The following is a 27,628-nucleotide window of genomic DNA, read 5'->3' on the forward strand; positions in this document are numbered from 1 at the left end:
TAGGAGAAAGCACATTTGGATTGTTGGCAGGTTGGGATTGAGGGTTGCAACATGCAGGAGAATTGAGAATGTATTTGGTCCAGAGTTGTGTTCACAGCACCAAGCAGAGTAGGGGTCATGCCAGAAGTGATCAGTTTAGGTTAGTGACAAAGAGCCAGGTTGCCAGGGACCCTTGGTTCTGGTATCAACCCTGCCACTAATCAGCGAAGAGTCTCTGGGCAAGTTACTGCTCTCAGATTTAGTTTGCTTATCTGCAAAGTGGGGCTGTAACCATTATTTAATTAATAATTTAATTAATAATTAAATACTGCTTAATTAATGGTGCATACACGTGGCACATGATGTGTGGTCTTTTTACCTACTGGGAGTGCAGTAAGTATCTCTGGAGTAAGGTTAAAAATGCTTTGAAGTGTCTCAGACTTCAGTTGAGCTAAATGAGTTCTGACTTGTGGAGATTCTCAGGGACCTGCTTTAATGAGTACATAAAGATGACTTGTAAACAGCACATTACATTTTTGCATATAAATAATAGTTATGTGCCTGGAAGCCACTTAAGTAGAATAGTTGGTCCAACTTACCAAACTTCCTGCCTTCTCCTAACTCCCCAAATGGGGACGGATTTTAACCAATTTCACATAGAGGAAACTTAAGATGCATATGTTGTTAATCTGTCATTAAGTTGAAGAGACACAGGAGTAATATAAAGCTGGATTTGGGCATTTTGTAAGTTCAAGGGTCCCCCTGACATCTTTTACTAATCATCTATTTGGCAGACCCGGAAGCATTCCTTCCCACTCTGCCTTGCCCATCAGCTTCCGGATTCACCAGGTCCAAGTGGAAGCAGCTCATGGAAGCTGTGGCCTTAAGCCCAGAGAGACTGGCACCCTATGGGCTTTCTTTTCTAAGGATGGATCCAGGAGGTTCTAGGCTCTGTATAACTCTCACAGAGTTCTTGGGATTTTTGCTCTCTGTCCCACAGATGAGAAAATGCACTTGCTGTCTCTCAGCTCTGATTGCTTCCTCCTCTGTTCCTCTTCTGCTGCTGGTGGTGGTGACAGCAACCACTGCTTCTTAGATACTGGGCGCTGGAAATACTTCATGTGCATTCGCTCGTGTAGTCTAAGTAGAGAAGCAGTGAGGGGTAGAGCCCATGTTCCTCGGAAGCGGGAAGCGAGGTTCAGAAGAGTCAGGCTCGTCACACGGCTGGTGGGTGGCAGAGCTGTGAACTCAGATCTGTCAACTTCAAACCCCTCTGCTTTCCTGCCTTCCTGCTGCAGGCCAGTGTGACTCTTGTTTGGCAAATTATCTTAAAATGATGACCTTCAGATGTGTTCCTCCTGAATTATGTTCCTTGATTCCCATTTGGGGATATCATTGTGGCCAGGGATCCTAGTGGCATCGATCCCTGTCGTGTGTCTCTGATTCTCCCCGCTCCCAGCAGTGTGGCTTGATGGGTGGTGACGGAGGAGAGGATCACGGGCTATAGCAGTGGGTGGGCCCAAGGAGGGAGCAGGTCATCTAAGAAGGGCTGAGAGGGGATTGCCCTAAGATGTGGCACCTGTGACCACCAGTGTTGCCAGTGACTGCATGTTTTTTACTGAGGAGCAGACTCATCCAAGAGGAAGATTCTGGGCATCAGAGCCAGAGACACCAGGAGAGGAACCCAGATCTGCTACTTAACAACGTGCTCAGTTTTGAACTCTGTACATGGAGACAGTGGTACCAGTACGCTGGCAGGATTGCTATAAGGAATAGAGATCTATATATGCAAAGCCCTGTCATACAGCACAGGCTCAATAACAGGAAGCCGTTATTACATTACTGTCATTAAATCACAAGGGAAACTTCTAGTGAAACAATTCAGACTCCTTGACCTGATCCATCCAGGAGACATTTATTGTTCCATTGCTGCATTCTCAGCTCCAGCTGTGTACTGTGGGAGGCAGATGTAGTATTTAAAGAATGAAAATAGGTCCCGACTCCTTGGTTCTGTGATTTTCCACTGCTTTGGCTGTATGGCCTTCTAGAAATGGAAATAGTCAATGTGTATATTTTTTTCTCAACTTTTTCTCCCACTTCCTGCCTCCCAGCTCCCTCTCCCCCAAAAAGTATCTAAATATTATTTCTTTGCCTTCAGATATCTGGGGAATTCAGAGAGGCAGGGTGCCTAGTTCTAGAACACACACACCATGAGGACAAGGACTTTGTCTAGATTGATCACTGTTGTACCCCCATCAGCTCAAAGAGGTGTGCAGTGAATCTTTGTTGATTGAACAAATTACGTCTTCTTAGGCTGTTTCTTTTATGTCCATGGCAGGGTTTCTCAGCATGGACTCTTGACAGTTGGGACCTGATCGTGCTTCGTTGTGGGCGCTGTCCTGTCCACCATGGGAGGGTCCAGAGCAGTCCTGGCTCTTACCCACTCAGGGCCAGTTGCAGCCTCCCCGTTGTAAAAGCCAGAAATGTCTCTGGATGTTGCCAAAACCCCTTCTTTCCAGAGGCCACATCACCCTTAGATGAGCACCCTTGGTCTGCAGAGAGGGGTTTGGGTTAGGGTTCTGTTGAGAGGTTTGGGTTTTTGTAACATGAATAAAGTAAAAAGATTTGTTTTAAGATGTGAGAATGTACTATAAGTGATAGCAGTAAAAAAAAAAAAAAAAAAGAAAGAAAGAAAGAAAAAAAAAAGTTTCATTGAAATCCACTGCAAACACTTCCCTTCCAGTTGCTGCAACTGTCTGTCAGAGGAAGTGGAAAGAGAAGGTGCGGGCTGGGCTGAGGCTGTGCCAGGAACCACCGGCAACTGCTGCTTAAAGAAACAGTAACTCTGGATGGCACAGCTTCCAGTTCGATTTGGAATCAGCAAGTCCAGTACAGATTAACCTGTTTGCAAGGCAGATCACTTATACATCTTGGCCAGCTGGCCTTTTTAAGATCAATTCTGTGGATATTTGGCCCAGTATTGCTTGTTAAAGATAGCTGAGGTTCAGGCATGAGGTGTAGGCTTTCTTGTGACTGTCCGGATCAAATTTGGCTTACAGAAGAATGAGTTTTCTTATACTGGCTAAGCCAATTCACTACTATCAGAAGCATTGTTTTCTTACTTTGACACCTGGGTATTCATAAAACTGTCCAGCAGCTGGAAAGAACATTGAAAATCAGAGAATCTGACCTCCTTCATTAAGAAATTAGAAAACTCATCTTCCATAGAAGCTGACACTTTTCCTTTCAAGGACCAATGCATCAGCACCTTGAGATATTAATCAGAATAGAGCTTTTGTTGCTCATGATCCTACCGCTTTTAGCGAGGACCTTCTCTACCTTGCTGTATTGCAAAGACTATTCTAAGAAAGTAATATGGACACAGTCTTGTATTAAAAGTATTATAGCATTCCACAAAAACAGCCTTGATGGGAACACACCAAGAGTCATTTGTGAAACTCCATTAAAAATATAAGTGTGTAGATGGTATTAACTGGATAGTTCAGCAGTGAGAGTGTAAAGAGCAGGAAATCTCAGGTTACCTGTATTCAGATGAGGTTTTTGTGGCTTGGGGCACATTACCAAACCTCTGCAGGCACTGGGCAGCTCACCTGTAAGATGGTGACAAGTAAGGATGACATCTAAGTACGTTGGTGGGAATTCGGCACTGTAGTGAGGGTGACTTGCTTATTAGCATATAAGCGGGAGTTCAGTCCACACACCCCAGCCCCTGACATCGTCGTCACGTCCTGAGAAGCGCTGCCCCGTCCTCTCATGCTGTAGTCCTTCTCCGACTCTAGAAATTAGATTTCTTCGAAAAACTTCAGTGGTGGAGCTTTGTGTAATTGTCTCCTGTTCTAGAATATGAATAAAAGCCCAGAATGTGGAGACAGAGGCATTTTAAAAGAGAAAGATAAAGCAAAGGTTTATCGGTGATAATTTTTTCTAGGTTAAATAGTGATATCCTCACGTTGTATTTGCTTAAATTGACATCATGCTGTACAAGGTGAACACTCAAATTATAACTTGTTCTAAACCATCATAAATTGAATGATAACTTTAGAAGTTAGCAAAAATTCAAAATGCACAGTTTTAAAAATGAAGAAAAAGCTAGGTACATTTTCCTACCTTTGGACCTTCTTCACTTTTTCCCCATACCCCATTAAGGACAGAACCTGTATGTGATCTGCTCTGTGCCTTGGGCAGTCAGGGATATATTTGCTGGGAATAGTTGGTAGAAACTAAACTAAACTCTTCATAGGAAGAAAAGTCATTGTTAGAATAAATGCCAGTAAATTTTCCTATAAAAGTGGTAGATTGTTTCTGGGAAAATCTGTTCAAAAAAGGTTAAAGTTTGGGTTTTGTTTTTAAGTGTTTCACCCAGTTCTTTTGTAATTTAAGCCTCAAACAGCACGTGTGTGTGCTAAGTCACTTCAGTGGTGTCTGACTCTTTATGACCCCATGGACTGTAACCCGCCAGGCTCTCCTGTCCATGGGATTTTCCAGGCAAGAATACTGGAGTGGGTTGCCATTTCCTTCTCCAGGGGAATCTTCCTGACACAGGAAATGGAACGTGCATCTCCTGCATCGCTAAGCACATTGAGGAAGCCTAAAGTTTGTATTAAATAGCAATTCAGTGTTTATCTGAGTCAGTCCTTCGGTTCCTTGAGCAGCGCAGATGGACGGAGGTGTCGTGGGCCTGGCGCCGCTGCTGCAGGTGCTGATCTATCCTCTCTGCACGACACTGTAGTCTCGTGTAGTGTAGTAACAACATGGCTATTTTAGGCTTCCAGTCTGGCAGCAAAATGCGATCATGGTGGTCATTGTAGCTTTGCTTTTGTCAAACACAATGTCCAACACACTCATGATAACTAGAAAAGAGGCGCACACCTGGTACTTTGGGGAAGATTTATTTAATAGGCTCTACCTGTTCACCAGGGTCCCTTGTTCGCCCCCACACTAGCCCGTAACTGTACTTCCTTCTGACCTCCAGGCTAGGGAGCTCTGTCCAGAAGTGTGTTTTTTATATCAGGTTTGACACCCAGGTCCGTATGATTGGCCCATAGTTCCTGGACTGTCGTCTGCAGACCTTGGCCCCTTGGTGCCTGGTGCTCACCCCATAGCTGGGCAGGACCCTCTGCTCTGCCATCCCCTGCACCTTTGAGCTGGGTCAGTTCGGGGCATATTTCTAGCTGGGAAGTTCAGCATCTTGAAGTCCCTCTCAGAGGGTCAGCACTGGTAAAGAGCATTCTTTTTATAGGTTCCAGACTCTCATGGGTCAGCTGGGAACCAGTGTGTGCTCCTCACCACAAGCCTTAGTTCTTACCAACAATCAGACATGGGGCTGTGGTGCATTACTTGAATTTTTAAATCTTAAGCATAATGTAGCTGGACCCGAACTTTCCTGAGCAAGACCTGCTAATTCAGTGTAGGGAGAAAGGAAAGATGGCCGGGTTGGAGAGGCTTCACTTCTGCAAATAGATGAGCACGTGTGCCGTTAGCCCCCACCCAGGACACGTGCTGGGTAAAGCCGGTAGTGGATGGCTTCTCTGGTGAGTAAGCCTGTAGTGTGTTGCCATCTAGTGGAACATATGGCAAACTAAAGATTAATGCATTCCGACTGCAGAGCTCACCAGAGCTAATTACACATCAGCCAGAGAAAATAGCTGAAAAGTATTTTGGAAACATGCAAATTCAGGTGAAACAAAAAGTTGGAGTGACTTTTAGTAATCATGTTTTCTTAACGTTGGCAAAAGGTCAGCCCGTTTCTTAAGAGTTCATGAATATTTACTACCAGGGAACTAACAAGTTTTTCAAACACGTAACCAGATCAGGACCACGCACTGTCATTATCGTCTATACAACAGGCCCCGTTTCCCATTCAAGGTCCTCGACAAAAAAGGCTTGGTTATTACACGGTTATTTTAGTATTTTTTAGACTGTGATTTTAAGGTTTCGAATACCTTTCTCACTTACATTTCCACTTTTCCTATTAAATTTCCACAGGGTAAATATGCTTGTTTTTAGGAGAAGCAAGCACCTGACTTGACAAGAGTAGGAGTTCCACATTTTAAATTCTAACTAGCATCCCAGACGTGTCTGCTTCTGCGGTTTCAGACCTGGTTGGTGTGCAGACCTGCAGACTTAACACTGTGGAATGTTTCGTGAACACTGACTCCTTGTTTTCCTTGTTTCTTTGCTCTTTGGCTTCTGTTTGCCTAGATCCCTCCCTGGTGCCACAGCAGCTGAGTGCGCATCAAATCTGAAGAAAATCTACACAGTACAAACAGTACAGGTAAGACCAAGAAACCTGCTGTTTGGGGAAGCTTTCTCGTCCAACCTGAGACCTGCCGCTGAGCTAGCAGCGCCCACCCTGACTCTGCCCTGGCCTCAGCCCTCAGGTTCATTCCAGCAGAGCTTCCCTCAGCCATGTCTGCCCCAGAGGCAGCTGATCACACTGCGCTTCTCTTGGTGACCTATAGGATGTTATCTCTACTTCAGTGTTTCCCAGACCCTCACGAACAGCAGTCTGTGGCATTGTTTTGAAGGTATCAGGCTGTGTCCCATTCAAACGCCAGCTCAGCCGTTCCCTCCCTGGACTCTGTTTGCCATCAGTGAGAGGCGCTGGCACCCACTTGCAGGGCTATCATAAGAAGGGTCATGGGTCACGTTGGGAGGACAGGACAGTGTTGAGCAATAAGGTGGAAGGTGTCAGACCTGTTTCCTACTTCCACGTTCGAATTCCATCGTCCTGAGGCGGGCGAGTATCAGCCCTTTAATTGCTGTGAAACTGGTGTCGCGGTAGCACCTGCCTCCATAGGTGTTTGTGAGGACTGAGCAAGATGATGTCTTTACTAGGTTTCACGGGAAACCCGGCACACTGTGGGCTCTCAGCAAATGTGGGCTCTTAGGTCTCTTAGTTCATTCTCTATCCAACTCTTAGGATGAACATTAAAAAAAAAAAACAAAACAAAACTGGTTTATTTAGTTGATCACATTACTGTTTTGTTCCAAGGAAAATTCTATCAAGTTTCTCTCCCTTTTCTAGTTTAATACATTGTTGAACACAAAATAAGGCTTTTAGGCCCACTTCATACTTGCATTGACTATATGTCCTGAATTTTCTAGAAGGCCCAGTTTAAATCATTTGTGCATTCTGCCCCTAAATCTTTAAATGTCTTAGAAATTTCAATAGATTGGTGTTTAGACTGTGTCTCTCTGGCAGCCTCTCACAGTAGCACAAGGATCCTATATTCAGATGCTTCTCCGTCTATCTGGTTCAGAAAATTTAGGGCTCAGGAATCTGATTGTAAGTGCCTTGCCAGCCACAGAAGACCCTAAGCGGAGTGTAAAAACAGTCGCAACTGTAGGCCGTTTGTGATGTGGTTGAGAAAATGACATAAGCATGTGGAAAGCAGAATAACAGAGCTGCTGTAAATAACCAGTGCCAAGTACAAGCAGTGTCACACGGCAGCACGTGGGCCCCTGTCCAGAGGGACAGATGCTCTCAGAGTCTGGGAAAGGCCCCTCCCTTCTCCCTGTGGTGACATTATGGGCCTGGTTACTTCTCCGCAGTGCCGCTGTGTAAACCTCCGAGCACTGGATTCTAAACCTGTCCTCATGTAGAAGTTCTTAGATCCCGCTGGTTTTATTATTATTTTTTTTTTTCCTGAGGTCCTCTTTAGACTTTTTCCACACTATTATGACATTGGATCATCAGAACTCTGCCTGGGATTCCAGGAAGACATTGGTACAGGCACACTGAGGGATCAGTTTGTTTCCCTGACCCTGCGTGAAGACAACAGAGCGTTGGTTGAACCTTGATATCTGGCAGCAAGTGACTTAGGACCTTCAGGGACCAATTTAAATTTCCCAGGCCAGCACATACTAGGAAATACTTTCAAATAAACTTTATTGGGATATAATTTAGCAGGTTTCTGACATGTACAGTTTGATAAATTTTGGCAAAGATACACAAGCATGAACTATCACTAGGATCAAGATAAAAAATTTTCATCCTGCCTTAAAATTCCTTCATGCCCTTTCCTTCTGATCCTTCTTTTCCAGAAGCAATCACTACTCACATTTCTGTCACCATGCCTTGGTTTTGTCTTTTATTGAACCTCATATAAATGGAATCACACAGTATTGTGTGTTGTATCTGATTCCTTTCACTTCATAAATACTGAAGGATCAAATGAGTGAATGAGGAATTAATAAATGACCCACTTACCTGAGTCACAGCAGACTGCTCGCATAAGGATCCATTTAAGCTGTTTGTCACACATTCTCAATGGGAGCAAAAACTGATTCTTGGTAAGGAAAACATGATTGTACTGTTTTCATATATTAAGCACAGATATGCATACAGTACGTATACAGATACATAGTCTTTCGGTGGTATTAAAGTTTCACAGTAAAGTGATTAGGAAAAGCTCCTTCAGCACAGTGGGGGTGATGATGAAACACTGCCCTAAGGGGTCAGGAAGTTCTGTCCTATGCCTGATGTGTCTGTCCCCCTCTATTTCCTCATCTGTAAAACTGACATAGATAATAGCAGTTCTCCTCCCTAAGGTTGAATAAGGGATTAAGTGAGATTGCATAGCTCTTAGTAGTGCTTGGCACTTCATAAGCCCTCACCCGTCAACAGCTTTTACAAAAGCCAATACTTGTAATAAAAGTAGACCCAGGTAATTCTACCCTTTAACTTCATCAGCTGACCAGGGAGAATGTGGGCTGAAGTGTAGGGTGGTCACATTGCCTGGGTTAGTATTGCATATCTTCCACTTAGTAGCTTGGGCAAGTTGTTTTGCTTCTCTGTATCTGTTTACTTATCTCTAAGATGGGGATAATCTGATACAAGTTGTATCATCAGTTTGTGAGAATGAAATGGCATAGGACTTAAAAACACATAGTAAGTGCATGATGATAATAATAAATTCATCTGCCATTATTTATCAGTTTCTATTGGAACATCTTGTACTTTCCACAATCATTTTTTTTAAATTGTATTGCTGTATAGTTGCTTTACAGTGTTGTGTTGGTTTCTGCTGTACAGCACAGTGAATGAGCTATATGAATACATATATCCTCTTTTTTGGATTTCCTTCCCATTTAGGTCACCACAGAGCGTTGAGTAGAGTTCCCTGTGCTATACAGTACGTTATCATTAGTTATCCATTTTATACATAGTAGTGGCTAGGTGTCAGTCCCAGCCTCCCAGGTCATCCCACCCTGTCCCCTTTCCCTGCTTGGTGTCCATGCATTTGTTCTGTACATCTGTGTCTCTATTTCTGCTTTGCAGATAGGTTCATCTGTATCATTTTTTTCTAGATTCCACCTAAATACGTTAATATACAACATTTGTTGTTCTCTTTCTGACTTACTTCACCCTCTGACAGTCCCATTCATGTCTCTGCAGATGGCACAATCTTATTTTTTTCTTTCGATTTTTTATGGCTGAGTAATATTCCATTGTATATGTGTACAGCATCTCCCTCGTCCATCCCTCCATCGATGGACATTTAGCTTGTTTCCATGTCCTGGCTGTTGTGCATATAGTGCCACAGTGAACACTGGGGTGCCTTTGTCTTTCTGACACTCAATCATGTTTTAAATTCTGTGCACCACTGCTTCTAGATAATTTCAGGCAATTATTCCCCGGATTATACCACTGCAAATACCTCTACTTAAGGAAGACATGTTTAGCTTATCCATGGGTTTGGGGATTTCAGCCTGTATCCTAAATATCGGTGAATAGTTTTTAGTATTTGAGAACTAGCCTGGGTGCTGATTTTAAAATCATTTGCAAATATGCTTTTTCCCTACTCTCTTTTTGTTCTGCAATGGTAGGTTTATTCTTGACTATTCACTCTGTCAGTACTAAAAAATTTACATCCCCTAATTATGTCTGTTTTTCCTTCATGCGTGTTTAGATGCAATGTAAGTATCATGTGTTATTATTGACCGCTTTCTGTAAGGACGTAGTATATCTTGTTGTACTTTGAGGCCCTCAGCAAATCAGGGATGCAGATGGAGGTAGAAGAGGAATTGTCAACTCTATTGATTAGCTGGAGGGACTGAGTCTGGGAGGTTAGTGGCCCAAAACCTGTGGTGGAAACAGCCCGTCATGCTGTGTCTCTGGGACCAGAAGTCCCTCCTCCTCTAGGTCCACCCTTTTGCTTTTGCTCCTCCCTGACTGAGGAGTAGATGGATGAGGCCTGTGCCTCCAGCCGGCCCGGTGACCCTTGCTAAGGACACTCTCATTACAGCCAACAATAATGCCCTCTGCTTAGAGTTAAATTTATTTCCTACTTTACGGCCTTTCTTGGAAAATTCCATGTTTCATTTAGATGTGTTTTCCAGACAGCCTATTGATTCCTTTTACTCTTGTGTAAACATTTCCAAATTTTCCACATTTCTCCTGTGTTTTTATGTCCTAAACGGATGCAGCACAGAATAGAAGAGAGCTTCTGAACAAGCTTGATGGGAGAGAGCTACCACCCAGAAGCAGTTTGCAGGGGAGGGCTCTGTTGCTACCAAAATTTCAGCCCTGAAAACCCATTCCTGTACAGCATTCTAACCCGCTCTCTTGTTAGTTGCTCAGTCGTGTCTGACTCTTTACGGCCCCATGGACTGCAGTACATCAGGCTTCCTTGTCCTTCACCATCTCCCAGAGTTTGCTTAAATTCATGTCCATTGAGTCAGTGATGCTATCTAACCATCTGATCCTCTGCTGCCCCCTTCTCCTTTTGTCTTCAGTCTTTCCCAGCATCAGGGTGTTTTCCACTGAGTCAGCTCTTTGCATAAGGTGGCCAAAGTATTGGGACTTCAGCTTCAGCATCAGTCCTTCCAGTGAATATTCATGGTTGGTTTTCTTTAGGATGGACTGGTTTGATCCCCTTGCAGTCCAAGGGCGTGGCAACACCTTAAAGGCGTATCACCTTAAAGGGTGTTGCCACACCGTGTCTTGTTGTTCTATGTCCTACCCAGTGGTCCTGTAAATTGACGGACATTTTGCTTAAATTTAAAGGGAACAGAAACTTCACATTTCTTCCGTAAATGAATGTCCAGCACTGTTTATTGTAAGCTGAAGGTCTTCATAAGAATATATGTGCGTGCTAAGTTGCTTCAGTCATGTCTGACTTAGCACAACTTTTCTCTGTTCCCCTTAATGTGTGAACCTCATTAGCTCGCTAGTTCAGACTTTGTTTTTCATTCATTGACTTCCTGCATGGTGGGAAATTGCCCTGATCCTAGCCTTCATCTTCCTTACTCCCCAGCAGTCCTCCAAACTTTGGTTCTCACTCTAAGTCAGGCCCTTTGGAATTCAAGGCAAAACCCATTTCTCTCTCAAGTACCTAGCTTTCCCAAGTCAGAAGCACTTTGCTTTCAGCCTGTTGTGTCTGCTGTGATTTAAAAACATCCATTAAGCTCTCTATAGCTGCCTTCTTTCTTCTGGGCTCTGTCTGCCCTTTCCATAAACACCATTGATTCAGTTGGTGGGATAGCCCCAGCCAATTAGAATTACCTAAGGAATGAAAATGTTTGTTTAAAGATACTTTCCAAGATTTATATGCTGTGACCCTCAGAAGGAATTGTGGATTTGGGTTTTTTTTTTTTCCTTTGGAGGTGTATTTGCTAGATTTTTAATTTTTTTCTGGTACACCATGTTGTCTGTCACCATGGGGCATTTTTTCTTCTCAAGTATTTTCAAGTTTATTCTCTTTTTTTTTTTCCTTCAGAACGTTCAGTAAAAAACAGGAGGAAATTTACCAATTTTCCTGGCAATGACTGATGATCTATTTGGCAAAAAACTGTCAGGAGGAGCATAATTGCTTCAATCAGAACTAATAGGTTGGGGATTTATCAAGTGGACAGTATTGTCTAGTGACTCTAACCACCCCTGAGACTCATCACAGCACCCTGCCCCTCACTGATGGCCACACATGTTGACTGAATAAATGATGTTGGACTTCCCTACCTCTCCTCCAGTTATCATTAAGTCTTTTGGGGGAAAAAAAACCACTTCATCATTTTTAATAAATATTGTGCTTAGTTCTACTATTTGCAGGCCAGTTAGAATTAATTCTAAGTCTACAGGCTTTTGGAATCTATTTGCAGGGTTCTATCAATGATAAAACATAGATGTTTCAACAAAAATAAAAGTGTGTTATGGAGAGCATGACCAGGAATTCTCCAGCTTCCAGGGAAACGGCGCTTTTACTTGCGCAGGAAAGGGGGGCGGGGTGCAAGGAGCTGTGTGATGCTGGCTTCCTCCCTCCAGCGCTTTCTCCCTCACACATGCTTGACGAGTAGTCCACACACTGGGTGAGGTTTGCAGTAAGGAAACAGACTGACTTTGTGCTGTGGACTTTAATGGGGCTGTTTTTAATGAAGGTACCACATACTTCACTCTCATTTTGGGTTCGTGCACAAACATGCAAATATGGGCTTGAACAAGTACATTAGGTCAGAGTAAAGTCTTTTACTGTATCTTCTTGGGCTGTAATCGCCTCCTCTCAGATTTGCCAAGACTAACAAAATCAGTTGTCCATTTGTGTTTTCAGGGAAACTTCTTAAGTCACACACCTTAGCACAGTCCTTAGTGTGTTGTTCTTAAGTTTGGAATAGAAGAAGCATTTTGTTGTGTTTTCCATGGTGCCTCAAACACTGGGTGAAAAGTTAAGATTTGAGAACTTTGGCAAGGGTACAAGGGCAGGTGTTCTAGCCTGGGATCCCTTTTAGGAAACTTGAAGTTTGCCAGGTCTGAAGTTGTCTTGGTGAAAGCAGGCATTTATATTCTAGCATAAATGTGTCCATAAATTCTGCACAGGTCCTTGCCATATCATTGTGGAAGTCCCAGGCTAGAGCTAAGGCAGAAACATAGCCAGTAATTAAGGGAACCTGCTGGTGGGAAATGGTCTTCAATGGTGCCCCTCACTCTGTGACCTCGTGACCTGTTCCATGGCTTCTAGGATTGGAGGAAGATGTGCCTAAAATGGGTCATAGTGTCTGCAGAGGAGGAAATTGCTGAGTGGTTAAGATCACAAGTTTTAGAGTCCACGTGCCTGGCCTCAAATTCCAGCTCTGCCTATTCACACCCATACCACAGAACAGAAATGAAATATTGGGATAATCTTACTATTTGCATGAATAGCAAACCATTTATGTGGTAGGTGTCTCCACAAAGACAGACGTCTGTTTGATGACTTACAGAGTTAATTTCAGCTACTCCCTACTTTACCACCGTTTAGTATAAGGAACACTAGGTATTCTCATTAAATCTGTCATCAAGTAGGGTGTGTTTCTTTTGCCTTCACTTCTATTTTCCCATTCATTATAGTTGGCCTTGCAATGAATCCAGCTTTAATTTTTACACAACATGGGCTGAAACAACCCGATAAGATTGTTTTATCTGTGTTCGATGAGAAGAATTACCGTTCAGCAGAGATAAAATCTCATTTCGCCTATGCTGCCCTTGGATTCGTTTTTCTGGTTATTCTCTTGCTTGTTCTGTTTTCCTCACATCCGCTAGGAGTCCCGGTCTTCCTTGACTCAACCTCAGCACACAGAATGTTGTTTCTCATCTGTATAGTGATTCTGTGCATAAATATGTTCATAGTGCAGTGATTCTCGGGCCCGTTCTGAACAAATTGGGACGAGTTCTCTCCTGTGTACACCTAGTCTTTGTCCTGAGCCTGGCAGTCATTCCAAAAAGTCATGCTGGGGGATTAGTCTGTGTGCCTCAGTTTCCTTATCCATAGAACAAGGCTAATAATTACACCTGCTCTCAAGATTGTCATTAGGATAAATTTCGTAAACGTGTAAAAGTTCAGAGACCAAATTCTGGCCCTATTAACGTTCCCGCTTTTATTCTCACTGTTACTATTACTCTACTATTTTTACGTAACTGTTTCTGACTACCAACTACCATGTGTGTTAGTTCCAGCTGTTCTAACAGAATACTGTAGATGGGATGAATTCAACAACAAACGCTGATTTCAGCTGATTTCTCATGCTGAAGTCCAAAATCAGGGAGCCAGTATGATCAAGTTCTGGTGAAGGCACTCTTCTGGTTTTATAGACAGACAGACAATCGTCTGCACGTGGTAGAGAGAACTCTCTTCCTTTCCTTATCGGGACACCAATACCATCATGGTGATGGGGTGTTCCATCCTTATGGTCTGATTTTGTCCCAAAGGCCCCACCTCCTAATACCATCCCAGTGGGGTCTTGGGTTTCACTCTGTGAGTTTGGGGAGCACACAGACATGGAATTCATAACACCTTGTATCTTGGCGAACTTGTTGCTTTGGCAGCTGAGCTGTTCCTTTTTCCTGCTGGGAGAGGAAAGGAAGTGGGGAGTTTCCTGTTTGCCTCCTGTATCCCCCCTCCCCCAATCCAAAGTGTAACAGACTCTTTCTAGGCTTAGAAGACAGAGTCTGTGTTACAAGGAAATACGGTTCAGTACATATATTCAGCACTACTGACTTTATTATATGCCATCTATGTGTCAGAAAAATCATTAGCAAGATCCTCACCCAGTTTTATGTGGAGACACATTGCATAAGAATGGTTGCTTAATAACCATAGTTTCCTGAAGCATACAACTTGGCCCGACTTCAGAAAAGAACATTCTTTAATGTTATGTTACATTTCCTAGCAGAAAATTAGAAAGAATACTGAGAAAAATCTAGTTCGAATGGATAGGACTTAATGAGAACCTGATTTTTTTTTCTTTAATACATTAGTTTTATAATCTAGCAGTAGAGTAAGTCAACACTGGATATATTAAACAAAGTGTTTTTCTTTTAAAGATATTCTGGAGTGTGTACAATAATATTCCTCCTGTGACTAGCCTGCCTTTGAGATGCAGTTATCATTTAATGAGAGGAGAGAGGCGACCACTCTGGTAAGTGTCTTCTGTATAATTTGTAGTTATGGTGGGAGGGAAATGATTGTGAACTTAATAAAATGTTTAACTTCATGCCAAATTGGAATGCCACAGTAATTTTCTCCTAGTGATGCTGCCATGATTTAATTTTGAAATAGGCCCTGCCCGCCATCCCTTTCTCCTTGTGCCCCAGGATGATGAGCAGGTGCCTCAGCATCTGCCCATGGAGGACCCTGCTGCGGCCTCTCCATAAGTAGGTCCTCAGTAGCTCGCTGAAGGGCCCATGTGGGTCTTTGGGGGCATAACATCATTTGGGTTTCTTCTTTCACTTGTTCAGCAATGACCTGGACAGTGCAATGAAAAAGCTTATAGGCTTAGGGAAGGTGAGGGAACAGATGTGGTGCCCAGGAACTGAGCATGAACAGAGAGCACATCCCCTCAGACATCCCTCACATGGACCACATAGGAAGTATATGATACTGATCACGGCCCACAGTCAAGGGGAAGCTGTCTTTCTTCTTTAATGGCTGGGGTGGTGTTGAGGGTGGGGAAGAGTAAGCCACTTTGCCTCAGCTGGAATCCCAGTCAATAGTGAATCCTTGTATCATGTTCCTTGACTCTTCTAAGTCATTTACTCATTAATAGAAGGGAAATGTATCTTAACTCTTTGATAGTAAATGACAGAAACCTAAACCGAGCCAAAACTGGAATCTTTTGGCCTCTGTAACTAGATAGTCTACTGATGGGGCTAATTTCAGGCCGATCCGGGTGCTCAGTTGTTAGTGGGACTCTGACCCTCTGTAGCAGATTCGCTTTGCCTTCCTCTGCCTTGGTTTCATTTTCAGGCAGGTTCTCCCATTTAGGTGACAAAATGGCTTTCCTAGGTGCCAGTCTTTCACCCTGCAAGTTCGTCAATGTCAGCACTCACCAGCCCCAATAAAATGCTGGGGCAGGCTCTCTCTGGCCCCAGGTGGGTCATCTTACCATCCCTGGCCAACCACAAAGACGAGGAGGAGACAACATTCTCATGGGCAGACCTGGGTCATGGGCCCATCTTTAAAGCGAGGGTGTGAAAATCAGCATGTCAGAAAGTGTCTGACATAAGAGTAGAGGACAGGAAGCTATTTAAAGGGAGATTGGGGTGCTCTTGCCAGAAGGGGGAGCAGGTACTACAGTGGGAAGCAGCAGATACCTTACACAGGGGCTGAGTCTCCCATTAGACTTGTGACACAGGGCTGAAAGGCCAGTCAGAGCACACGATATCAAGAACATGATGTGGAGATGGAAAAGCCCTCACCCTTGTTAGGTACTTGCAGTCCCTCCCAGATACTCTGGGGAGCCTCTCTGCACCCTTCCTTGAGGATGATCATCTTCCTTGCCCTTTTGGCCGCTGAATCCCACTCCCCTCTCCATCTCCATTGCCTCCCTTTTTCTTTCATCTGCTTCTGTTTCCAGTAAAACAGACAGGGGTGGGGAAGTTCATTGCAGGATGCTCCCTTGTCTTTTGTTTTTAATGTCATCCATTGTTAAACTAGATGTATGCAGGGCCACTTCATCCAAGAGTATAAATTTGAATGTTGGTTTTTGATCCAGGGAAGAGGAGAGTAATGCTAAGGGTGGCGTGTGGAAGATGAAAGTCCCCAAGGACAGCACGGTAGGTTTGTTCTGATCCTTTTCCATAAGCTGAAGTTGTTGATTGCATGTGATGAACCTATTGTGTGTTTCATACAGTCCACCTAGTAGACTCAGAACAGGACTGGGAGTGAGAAATTCAATTCTGAACTTGGTGGTTTTCTTTTTTTTTTTTTTTTTAACTTTATTTTCCATTGGGGTATAGATGATTAATAGGCTTCCCAGGTGGTGCTAGGTGGTAAAGGACCCGCCTGCCAATGCAGGAGACATAAGAGACTCGGGTCGATCCCTGGGTCGGGAAGATCCCCTGGAGGAGGGCATGGCAACCCACTCCAGTATTCTTGCCTGGAGAATGCCATGGACAGAGGAGCCTGGCAGGCTACAGTCCACGGGGTTGCGAAGAGTCAGACATGACTTGAAGCAATTTAGCAGCAGCAGCAGCAGCACAGCTGATTAACAGTGTGTGATAGTTTCAGGTGGACAGTGAAGGGACTCAGCCTTACATATACACGTATCCATTCTTCCCCAGACTCCCCTCCCTTCCAGGCTGCCCTGTAACATTGAGCGGAGTTCCACGTGCTATACAGTAGGTCCTTGTTGGTTATCCGTTTGAAATATAGCAGTCTGTACATGTCCATCCCAAACTCCGATCTTGGTGCTTTTCTATCTTAAACACTGTCACCTTGAAAATACACTGTGAGTCTCTGTAGAAATGGAGTAATAGTATGACTGTATCATAGAGTCTGAACAGCTCCATACCTGTAAACTTTACCAAAAAAGCTAATTATGGTTGTGTTGTCCTCCCCAGCCATAGCCAACATGTGGAAGTAGGTTTACATAGTGAAAAGCATGACCCTTCCCAGCAAAGGCTCATCCCTTCCCCACTGTAACGAGCAACACTCCTGAGAGTGATCCCAGCTTGGAGGGTCTGGACACATGGGAGGGGTTGCATCTCAGCGTTCTTTAGGGTTTGATGCAGGGCTGTGCTGAGTCTCTCTCTGGGGCTAATGAGAACCTGGTCGGTGGCATGGGCCGCCAGGGCACTGATCGGCAGCGGTCATGCCTCAGAAGCCTGGGTTTCCTAAGAGTGGGCTCTACTTCATTATTCTCACTGAAAAGAACATTCAAATCTGCTCTGAAGCCTTGGGAAACCGAAAGCTTCTTTGAAAATGGACGTGAGGACTGACAGTCTCACCTTTTCATGGTTTCTTTCATATGGATAAGTGCAAAGAATTGAAACATCTCTAGGGACCTATAGGCTTGACCAGGCATTGCTGAAGCTGAAACTTCAGTACTTTGGCCACCGGATGGAAAGAACTGACTCACTGGAAAAGACCCTGATGCTGGGAAAGATTGAAGGCAGGAGGAGAAGGGGATGACAGAGGATGAGATGGTTGGATGGCATCACTGACTGTATGAGTTTGAGCCAGCTCCAGGAGTTGGTGATGGACAGGGAACCCTGGCGTGCTGCAGTCCACCCCTCTTTGTGGGGTCACAAAGAGTCAGACGCAACTGAGTGACTGAGCTGAACGGAAAGATATGACCCAGTTTGTTTCTTAAAAATGCAAAGTATCTTTAAGGTGCCTAGCTATAAAATTTGGCTGTTATTTGATATATAGGATTTACAAAATGTCAGGGGAGGGACTTCCCTGGTGGTTCAGTGGCTAAGACTCTTTGCTCCCAATGCAGGGGTGCTTGGGTTCCATCCTTGATCGGGGAACTAAATCCCACGTGCTGTCATTTTGAATTTCAGTGAAAACAGGTTTTCCTTGTCACATTCTTTTTTTACTCACAATAGATGTTGAACTCCAGTGGAAACGATCATGATGGGTGAAAAGTAGCTGAAAGATGTTTGTTCTCCCTCCTGGTCAGCTCACTCAAGCACATTCAATCAGAAATAATAACACCTTCATGACTGTAGAACTGTCCTCATCCCAAGCCACTCAGCCCTCTCTTCTTCGCTGACCAGCAGGAGTCTGGTGGGCTGGCCTTGTCTGCATTCACTGTGGGACAGGGAACGTTCCCTTCCCATAACTTCCTCTCAACACACTCACCTTCGCCCCTGATAGCGTAAGAGACTGCAGACAGGACAGAGAGGAAATGGAAAGGGAGGGCTTCTAGGTGGGAGACAGGTAGACCAGGATCTAGGAAAGAGAAAAGAAAACCCTCTTTGAGAGGGAAAAGTCATTACTGTTCACTGCTGTTTGGTTAAAAGTTCAGCGAGGCTGCTTTCAGCTCATTAGAACATGATGACACACACTTAGGATAGTTAATACCTACTGGGCAGCTGGTGCAGAGCACACGCGCAGCTCTTTATGGAACAGAGCTTAAATCTCCAGTCCTGTTGTTGCGGTCACAGTACTGAGCCCTTCAAAGGCATATGTTGACTAATTTCATGGTCACAGCAACCCTGGGAGGTCGGTCCTATTATTACTCCCTGTTCACCAAAGGGAAACTGATGCTCAGAGAGCCTGATAGCCGGCCTGGGGCATAGGTGCTCAGCCGGCTGTCATGTTTCAAAGCCAGTTCTGACAGAGTTCAGGGCACATGCACCATGACGAGGAAGAGACACGGGATGAAGAGCTTTTTGAGGAGAAACTGGAAGAACTTGGAGGCCTCCAGTTACCTGTGTGTGGACACTGGCTGTTGATGGTGTCAGTAGATCTTGAGTAGGAGAGGCTCAGCTTTTCTCATTGGGAAGGAGCGGACCAGAACGTGAAACTGAAAAGTGAAAGTGTTAGTTGCTCAGTTGTGTCCTACTCTTTGCGACCCCACAGGCTGTAGCCCCTCAAGGCTCCTCTCTCTATCCATGGAATTCTCTAGGCAAGAATACTAGAGTGAGTTGCCATTCTCTTCTCCAGGGGATCTTCCTGACCCAGAAGTCAAACCTGGGTCTTCCACATTGCAGGCAGACTTTTTACCATCTGCACTAATTCTTTGAGGGCAATGCACATCTGCACACACACACACAATACACACAGTTTAGTTATTTAGCAGAAACAGAATGCCTTCAAGTGAATAGAAATCTCCCAAGTCTCTGGTTGTCAATAAACCAGAAATTTCCTTAAGTGTTCTTCACTTGTGTAACCTTGGAAGTGCCTTATAAACTTCAAGAAAAACAGAAAAGGGTTTTTGAGGAGGATTTTACTAATAGCATTCACTTAGAACTAGCTGATACATTTTGAATCAGAGAGAGATAAAGAGATTGGAAAATCCTAGGCCATTTGAACACATTTTTCCCACATTCTTCTCAAAGTCATCCCAAGTGGCACCCAAGATTAGCTTTGCCACGTTAAACATACAGTTTCGTGGACACAGAGTTTGTGACTTGGGATCCCTTGTATCTTTCTGTGCAAAGTGATGTGTAAAACAGTATGATCTGTGCCACCACGTGAGTGTTCATACCCATGGTTCAGCCACATCTGTGAGCCCGCAATACAGGCGTGGGTAGGGTGTGAGAGCTGAAAGAAAAAGTGACCTCTGTAGCTCCGGAAGATAATTGTTTAAAAACGTGTATGTGTTTCTCTTCTTTGGTTCTGGCGTGTTTTTTATTCTCTCCCACACCAGTCCACAGTTTGGAAAGAGTTGCTGTTAGCGACTATCGGGGAACAGTTCACAGACTGTGCCGCCGCAGGTAACGATGCTTTTATCATCCCTGCTCGGTCATCCCCGCTTGCGTGTGCTTGGCTTGTGCTTGTTCCCTGCTGACGTTTGTTTCCGTGTGTTTGGCTTTTGCATATCTCAGGGTCGTTTATTTTGTCACTGTGACGTTTACTTAGCTTTTTTCCATGTGATCATGGCATTTCAATGTTATATGTGTAGGTACGTATGTATATTTACATATTTGTATATTATGTGCATATACATATGTGTGTATGCTTATATATGTATGTATTTTTTGCACATATAGCTTGTCTTCATAGTATCCATGACCATCTGTCTAAGATAAATAGGCAGAAAAAAAGGGAAAATAATTTTCTTAAATCGAAGTATAATTGGCATACTGTATTTGTCCCAGGAGAAAATGAAATTTGACATTAACTCCTAACACAATTGGTGGTAGGTTTCCTTTATCCATTCCAACCCTTCCAGAAGAGGCAGGTACGTTTGTTGTCTACTGAAGTTTGTAGTTAAGTTGGCACAATCCTTTCTGTCTTTTTCAATCCCTTGCCCTTGCTGTCTGTCCTTCTCTTCATCCCTCTACTCAGAATGAGCCACGAAGAGGTTGGGGCTAAATCACCATTAGTGCCTATGATCCCACAGCTGAGGCTAAAATGTAAAGTCTTCAGGACTTTACAGACCATTTTCAAATACTGAATGAGCTTCTGAGAGCCCTGTGAATACATTTCTGTTTTACATTTTTAAATCAAAGTATAGTTGATGTACAAAATGTGTAAGTTAACGTGTGCCCAACAAAGTCACAGAGTCACAGTTTCCTGAGGTTATATTCTCCCTCTATAGTCATTACAAAAGACTGACTATTCCCCAAGCTGCACAACAGCCCTGCAGCCTATTTTTTACCTCATAGTTTGTGCCACTCAATTCCTTCCCCCTTTTTATTTTGCTTTGTTTTTTGTCATGAAACCACTCAAAGAGGAAAATTGAATTGCTAGTTTACAAATTTGTTTTCTTCTTAGGTAGTTCTTTCTGAATGCTTCTGAGAGGTAACATTTAGAATAACATTTTACCTGTTCAGCTTTCAGTTACAGTTTCTTTTTAAGCTAATTGATATTGATTGATTTGCCCTCAGACTTCTTCAATGGTGCTGCCTTTGGGAACCCTCCTAGGCTTAGCCAGTTCCACGCAGTTTCCAGGTTTACCTCACTGAGTGTTTCATCATTTCACTTTTGTTGTCCTTAATTGTTACACTTCTTTTTATTCACTGAAGACAGAACCTGGGTTAAGAGGAACCTGTCTTAAAAGTACAGGTCCCTTCTGTTTTAATAGGGGGTAGTTAGCAACTTTACAATATGTGCCAAAAAACTGTGTCTTCGTTGTAATTATAAACACATACATCCCTGGGAGAGGAAGTTTTCTGTGTGAGTTATTCCCATTTCCAGAACCAGGGAAAATAGTCTAAGTAATAATAAATAGCCAGGATTGAGCAAAGGAGATGTATTGTTCTGTGGTTGACATCGGAACGAGAGCACTGTTAGCTATTAACCGCTGGCTCCTCATTAACCCGAGTCCACCACTGCAGCAGGGCAGCTCGTGTCTCTGGGCCTCACTTCCCTCATCTGCATACAGTACGTCTTGCGCTCGTCAGGGCCTCGCTGCTTGATGCTACTTGTGAATATTCCATACTGGCCGATGGATCTTCTTTTGCATACAGGCTGCAGCCTTCTTGTCATGCCCTTCTGAAAGTGCTGTGCCAGGAGGCTACACCAAGGGACCAAAAACCAGGCCACACTGAAACACTGACAGTTCAGCCTTTCAGCACCAGTCCATTCCAGCACCTTTTGGTGTACCAATGGTGTAGAAATAGGCAAAACCAAAAGACGAGAAAATGCTAATCTTTTCCTGGCTGAGCTTCATGACGATTCTTGACAGTGGTCAATATGGAAGCTTTCCTCTTTGTTTGCTGATTTTAAGTTCACATAAAATTTAACATTGAGCTCTAGCAAATATACTTTGAAGATAAAAGGAAAAATAAGAAACCTGTACATAAGACACATTTCTTGATGGGCTAATGAATTTCCATGGATGGCCATGATCAGGTACTGTTTACTTTGGTGGGTAATTTTTGTTGAATTGTGACATGTGTACAGAGAAGGACACAGACTATATTGTGTGTAGTTTGATAAACATTCCCAAAGTAAACAAATCCCCATAACTGGCATCCACATCAAAGAACAGAACGTCCCTGGCCCTTGAGAATCTCGCCACACCCTGCCTCTCCAAAAGGTGGCCACCAGCCTGACTTCTGACACCTCCCACTGATTTTGTCTGCTTTCACACATTTCTATACAGGGAATTATTTAGTATCACATCACACATATTTAGCCCAGAGTGAAATTTATTTTAAAAGGAGAGGGAAAGAGAGAATGAAGGCAAGATGGGAAGGATGGAGAAAAGAAAACAATTATTTTGCTGAAGATGAACCCCTCTAGTAATTGGACAGGCCCTCATTTATAGTGTATCTAAGTGCTGGAACCTTTTAATCCTCAGAAGACACACAGAAAAACTGACAATGTAAATATTGAGATGTACAGCCTTACCATAAACAAAGACATTTAGGCAAAACGTATTAACTGCAGCACAGTTCCGTAACTTTGATAATGCTCATCATTCACATCTAACTAGTTGATGCTGAGTGTGCAGGGGCAGAGGGGTGACCCTGTTTCAGTAATGTGCAGCCAGCACGTAAATCTGGAGTCAACAGTCTGTACTCCTGTCATTTTGCAGCAAATTACTACATATAGAGTGGCTCCTTAGGACAGTACATAACCTTACTTATCCAGCCACCAATTCTCAAATACCTACAAAACAGCCCCAAATCTGGAATTCAGTCTTAAAAAAAAAAAGACCTACATTAATCAAAGTAGATAAATCCTTTCCTGCCCATTCACTGAAGTGCTGTAATAACAGAGCCACACTTAGGCGATATTTGCTCTTACTTTATACACAGTGCTAACAGATGGTCATTGATTCTCTAGCCCACAGTTAAAATGCCCAGACCAGAATGGGGTATGGCTAGGGAGAAGCAGGAGAGAGCTGGGAGGATTAACAGGACAGGAGCAGACAAGCAAACCACAGAAAGCAGAATGAGCAACTCAGAACACACAGTCTGGGTCCAGTTAGTGTTGGGGCCCAGAGTGCTAGCCACCCCAAGATCTCTGAATGGTTGGCAGGAAATCAGGAGAAATACTTGCTGTTCTTAACAAGGACAACCAAGCATCGAGGAACAGTTCATGTGAGTTCACTTGGCTTTCAGAGAGCTGAACATTATGCAACTTGTTTTAGAAAAAGTCTCATCAAAACAGAGTTCCAAATAGTCCAAGGCTTCGGTAACATGTTAAAAAGGGCAAATTACTTATCTGGAAAATTTGTTTGGCTGGGACACTCTGTTTATCTAAGTCCCTGGATAAATGTGATGGGACCGCTACAGCTTTAGCTCACTAAGTTGCTTTTGTCCAATGATTTTCCCTTAGTATTTATCACGAGTTCTCTCATGCCACTTTCTTTTGTTCATCTTCATAACCTACCAATAAAATGATAAAGGTTAAAAATCCAACTCTGGAAGACTTGAAATGATCACTCATTTCTGTTTTTCCCCTGCCTTCCCTTCAGATGATGAAGTAATAGGAGTTAGTGTCAGCGTCCGGGACCGAGAAGATGTCGTCCAAGTCTGGAATGTAAATGCCGCATTAGTCGGTGAAGCCACCGTTTTAGAAAAGATCTATGAACTCCTGCCCCACATATCTTTTAAAGCAGTATTTTATAAACGTAAGTGCTTCATTTCCAGTTACTACTTTCTAGCTTATTCTTTCATACTTTTAAAGACAGAAACTGTGTTGCCAAAGAGGTGAAGGGAGAGTCACTTTAAATTCTATGATCCACTAAATAATTCAATAAAATATATTTATGGGTCTAAAAAAACAGTTTAGCCTCAGAAATTAAAATGAGATTTTGTCATCTAAACACATGTATCATAAAAAAAAGAGATACATTATTGTTTTTGTTATTTCAAAAATTTAAACCTAATCTCAGTCTTGTCATTCTTAGAAGAAATTGCCTTCTATTTGAAGCAACAATAACAAAAAAGTTATTGTATGAGCTGGCAGGTAGATTTTCAATCATCCCTTCATAAACAGGGATTTATAATGTGTAACATCTGTATTTGTGGAGGAACTCATTCTGAGCACAGGCATGATTGAACGTTCTACTGAAATGCTAATACGTCCTCATTACAGAGGACTCTGACACAGAAGAGAATGCACGCATAGTGGTGAAGTGTTAACAGTATGAATAGGTGTGTGGACCCATTGTTTGCATCATGATTCATGTTCATTGCTTTTGTGTGCTCTTTAGAAAAAATCATCTTTTTCATAATGAAAACAGCTTAGTGCTATTAAACCAATGTTTAGTAGATCAAACTGCAGGTTACAGTTTTAACAGTGAGTTAGAGGAAAGGATTGACAGCCCTGCAGACATATGATGAATTTCCTGTTTTCCCAAACTATTCCAAGAGTCAGTAACCCAATTTTTTTCAACCATGGTGTTTCATTGAATCTAAGGTGCCTTTGATGATAAGTATTCTTTTAGTATTACTAAGAAAGAAAAATAAAAGGCTCCTAATTTAACTGTGACATGGTCTTAATTCCAGGGGTCTTCAAATGTGCAATGGGGAGGTGGGGGGGAAGTGCATCTTAGAATGAATGAAATACACTCCATGGCCATTTACTTTTCCCAACCCCTTATCAAAAAGAAGAAGAAAAAAAAATCAAAATTTATTTTGTCAGTGTCTTACTATGGGATGAATCTAAGGCCTCCCTCTTAGGAATCATATAATGGCAAGCCATTTAGGTTGTAAGCTATGGGACAGATCTGCTGCTGCAGATATCCAGAAGGTGTTTAGCTTCTGAATTTTAAATGGAAGTTTATATAGAAGAGATAGAAGATGGCACTACACAAGTTGCTTAACTGATTGTGCAGCATGGAAATCACATGTTTGTAGATGCAATTTGGATTTCTTCAGTTCAGTTTAGTCGCTCAGTCATGCCCAACTCTTTGCGACCCCATGGACTACAGCACACTAGGATTCCTTAGGGGATGTTGGATTCCTCAGGGGACATTCATTGTATTTTCAACCCAGACATTAATTGAAAGGTCACCAAAGGGTCTTTTTTTTCCTACTCCCTGAGACTAACTCCAGCAGAAACTCTCCGAAAGGAAGTGTTTCACTGCCGTTTATGAATGGAGCAAGTGCGAGCTTTACCGCCGTAGACCCAGCTCCCCTTATCACTTCAAAGAGGAGGAAAGTGATTTGGAATTGTGAAGTCAGGCACTCTGGATTTTCATCCCATTTCAACACCGTGACCTCAAGCAAGTCACATTCTCTCATCCTTTCACTTTCCCTTCTTAATATTGAGGAGGTTGGTCTTAAATGATCTCCAAGGTCCCTTCTGCTTCAAAATTCTATGATTAAATTTCTATCTAATCTGCTGTCAGGTAGCAGCAGACTCAATGGGATAGAAGTGTTCAGGCCACAGAGGTAATTCGGCCATCAGCGGTTAGGCAAGTTTTTAGGGCAGTGGCAATAGCCAGGTAAGACAGTGCAAGGGTGAGTCATCACTTCGATGTTGCAATGACTGGGGAGCAGGGGGAGAAAAGGGCCAAACAGAGAGGGGAACATGCAGCTCCCCGAACTGACTCTCTAAGTGTAGACACCATTGTGAAATTTGCGACTTAGGCTATGGGTCTTAGTAGAAATGCATATTTTAATAGTATAAATTATCATTCAAAAATTCAAAAATTACTCAAATTGGGATTGGAAAAAACAAGCAGTTCTCTTTATTTATATGAAGCAGGCAGTCCTTTACTCAGTAGAGTTATACACCATCCACTGCAGAATTGATTTGGAAAAAGGAAGTTTGGGCAGAAATGTTCTTCATAGCTGGGTGAAGAACAATGATCCGGTGAGCCAGATCACAAACAGCCAACTCCACGTCTTTCCTCTGTCTTGTTAAAGTAGGATCCTGGTGTTAGTATTCAGGAGCCACTTGAAGTGGTAGATTTTCTGTGAACAAAGAAACCTAATGAATTTGGGCCAGGCCTCCAGCCGGGTGGCTGAGAGTCAGGCGGTTGATAAAAGTTCTCTGTGCATTGGATACAGATCGGTCATTTGACTAAGAACTGAAATGAAGCGAGACCTCCTCCCCCGCCACCCCCCAAATTCTGTTAGGTTCTTCAGAGCAGCTGAATGACAAATGTCTTCTGATGAGAGAATTGTTTAGAGCCAAGGTTGGCAAACTGCACTGTCAAACCAAATCTGCCACCTTCCCACCTGTTTTTGTATGGGCTGCAGCTGAGAATGGCTTTCACATTTTTCACTGCTTGGAAAAAAAATCAAAAGAAGAACTACATTTTGTAACATATGAATGTTCTATGAAATCCACATTTCATATACATATGTATATGTATATACAAAGCGTATTGGCACCTAGCAATGCCCATTTGCGTACATATCATCTGTGGCTGCTTTCATGTTACAAGGGCAGAGTTAATAGTTGAGACAGAGACCCTGTGACCCACAGAGCCTAAGATGTGTATTCTCTGCCCTTTTCCAGAAAGAAGTTTGCTGATTCCTGGCTTTGAGCTTTTCTATATTTCCTTTCAGCCAAAGCTCACCTAAAGCCTGCAGAACTTTCTCTGTTTCTCAGAATGCCCTCCCCCCTCCGCCCCCCTCCCCCCCCCGCCATTCTGAATGTTCTGTTCTGTCTCCATAGCCCATCGGAATTGCACTGTCTCAACGGTGACTGCCCCAAGCTGTCCCTCACACTTAGGAGTAATAAAAATCTGCAGACAGTCCCTTTCTCCTGACTTAATCATTTGGTGCCCAGCGTCGCTAGGAGACCTGTGGCTTCCCACCTTGATCCAGCAATAACAATATATTTTATTGCAGAGCAAGCCATGTTTTCTTTAATGTCTATCCTTAAAGTCTTTCTTAAAAAGAATTAAAAAAAAGCATAAAAAGTGAAATATTTCTAAAGTTCTGCATATGAGAAATGTTCAGTTACGTCTGTTCAGATTCCTGGATGCTCATAGGAATTGGGCCAACCTGAGGTAGCTCTCAGAGCTATAAAGGGTGCCTCTCCCAGTGCTGCATCCAAGTGAAGACCGGGTTTAGGTGAACAACCAGGACAATCGTGAAGGGAAAATGATCCTATTCCCTGCCAAACCCTGACCCCACACTAGTCTGAAGAATCTAGTTTATCTGAAAAATACAGACTTAGGAGAGGTAAAATGGGCCAGCCCATGTCTGCCTTCCCAGGGCTCCCTTCCTAGCAGGGAAGAGTTGGGGGGACAAAGCATGGGGAATCCTGAGTGGCCCTTGGCTGTGTTCGACCTGTTGTAGTAACTTTTCCTCTTGAGAGAAGAGGATCCACCCTTGCTTCATGAT

The 27,628-nt window shown here is 43.2% G+C and overlaps 1 protein-coding gene across 1 annotated transcript in view; it reads left to right on the plus strand.

Moving 5' to 3' along the window:
- Positions 1–27,628, plus strand: part of EIF4E3 (eukaryotic translation initiation factor 4E family member 3) — a 51,965-nt gene that overhangs the window by 9,377 nt on the left and 14,960 nt on the right. Inside the window, exons 2-6 of the mRNA XM_055557314.1 lie at positions 6,202–6,274; positions 14,798–14,892; positions 16,468–16,528; positions 20,074–20,140; positions 23,797–23,952. Of these exons, the coding sequence (XP_055413289.1) occupies positions 6,202–6,274; positions 14,798–14,892; positions 16,468–16,528; positions 20,074–20,140; positions 23,797–23,952 (452 nt within the window). The remainder of the gene's footprint in view (positions 1–6,201; positions 6,275–14,797; positions 14,893–16,467; positions 16,529–20,073; positions 20,141–23,796; positions 23,953–27,628) is intronic.

The sequence above is a fragment of the Bubalus kerabau genome, chromosome 20 (genome assembly GCF_029407905.1).
Source record: "Bubalus kerabau isolate K-KA32 ecotype Philippines breed swamp buffalo chromosome 20, PCC_UOA_SB_1v2, whole genome shotgun sequence".
Taxonomy (NCBI): domain Eukaryota; kingdom Metazoa; phylum Chordata; class Mammalia; order Artiodactyla; family Bovidae; genus Bubalus; species Bubalus kerabau.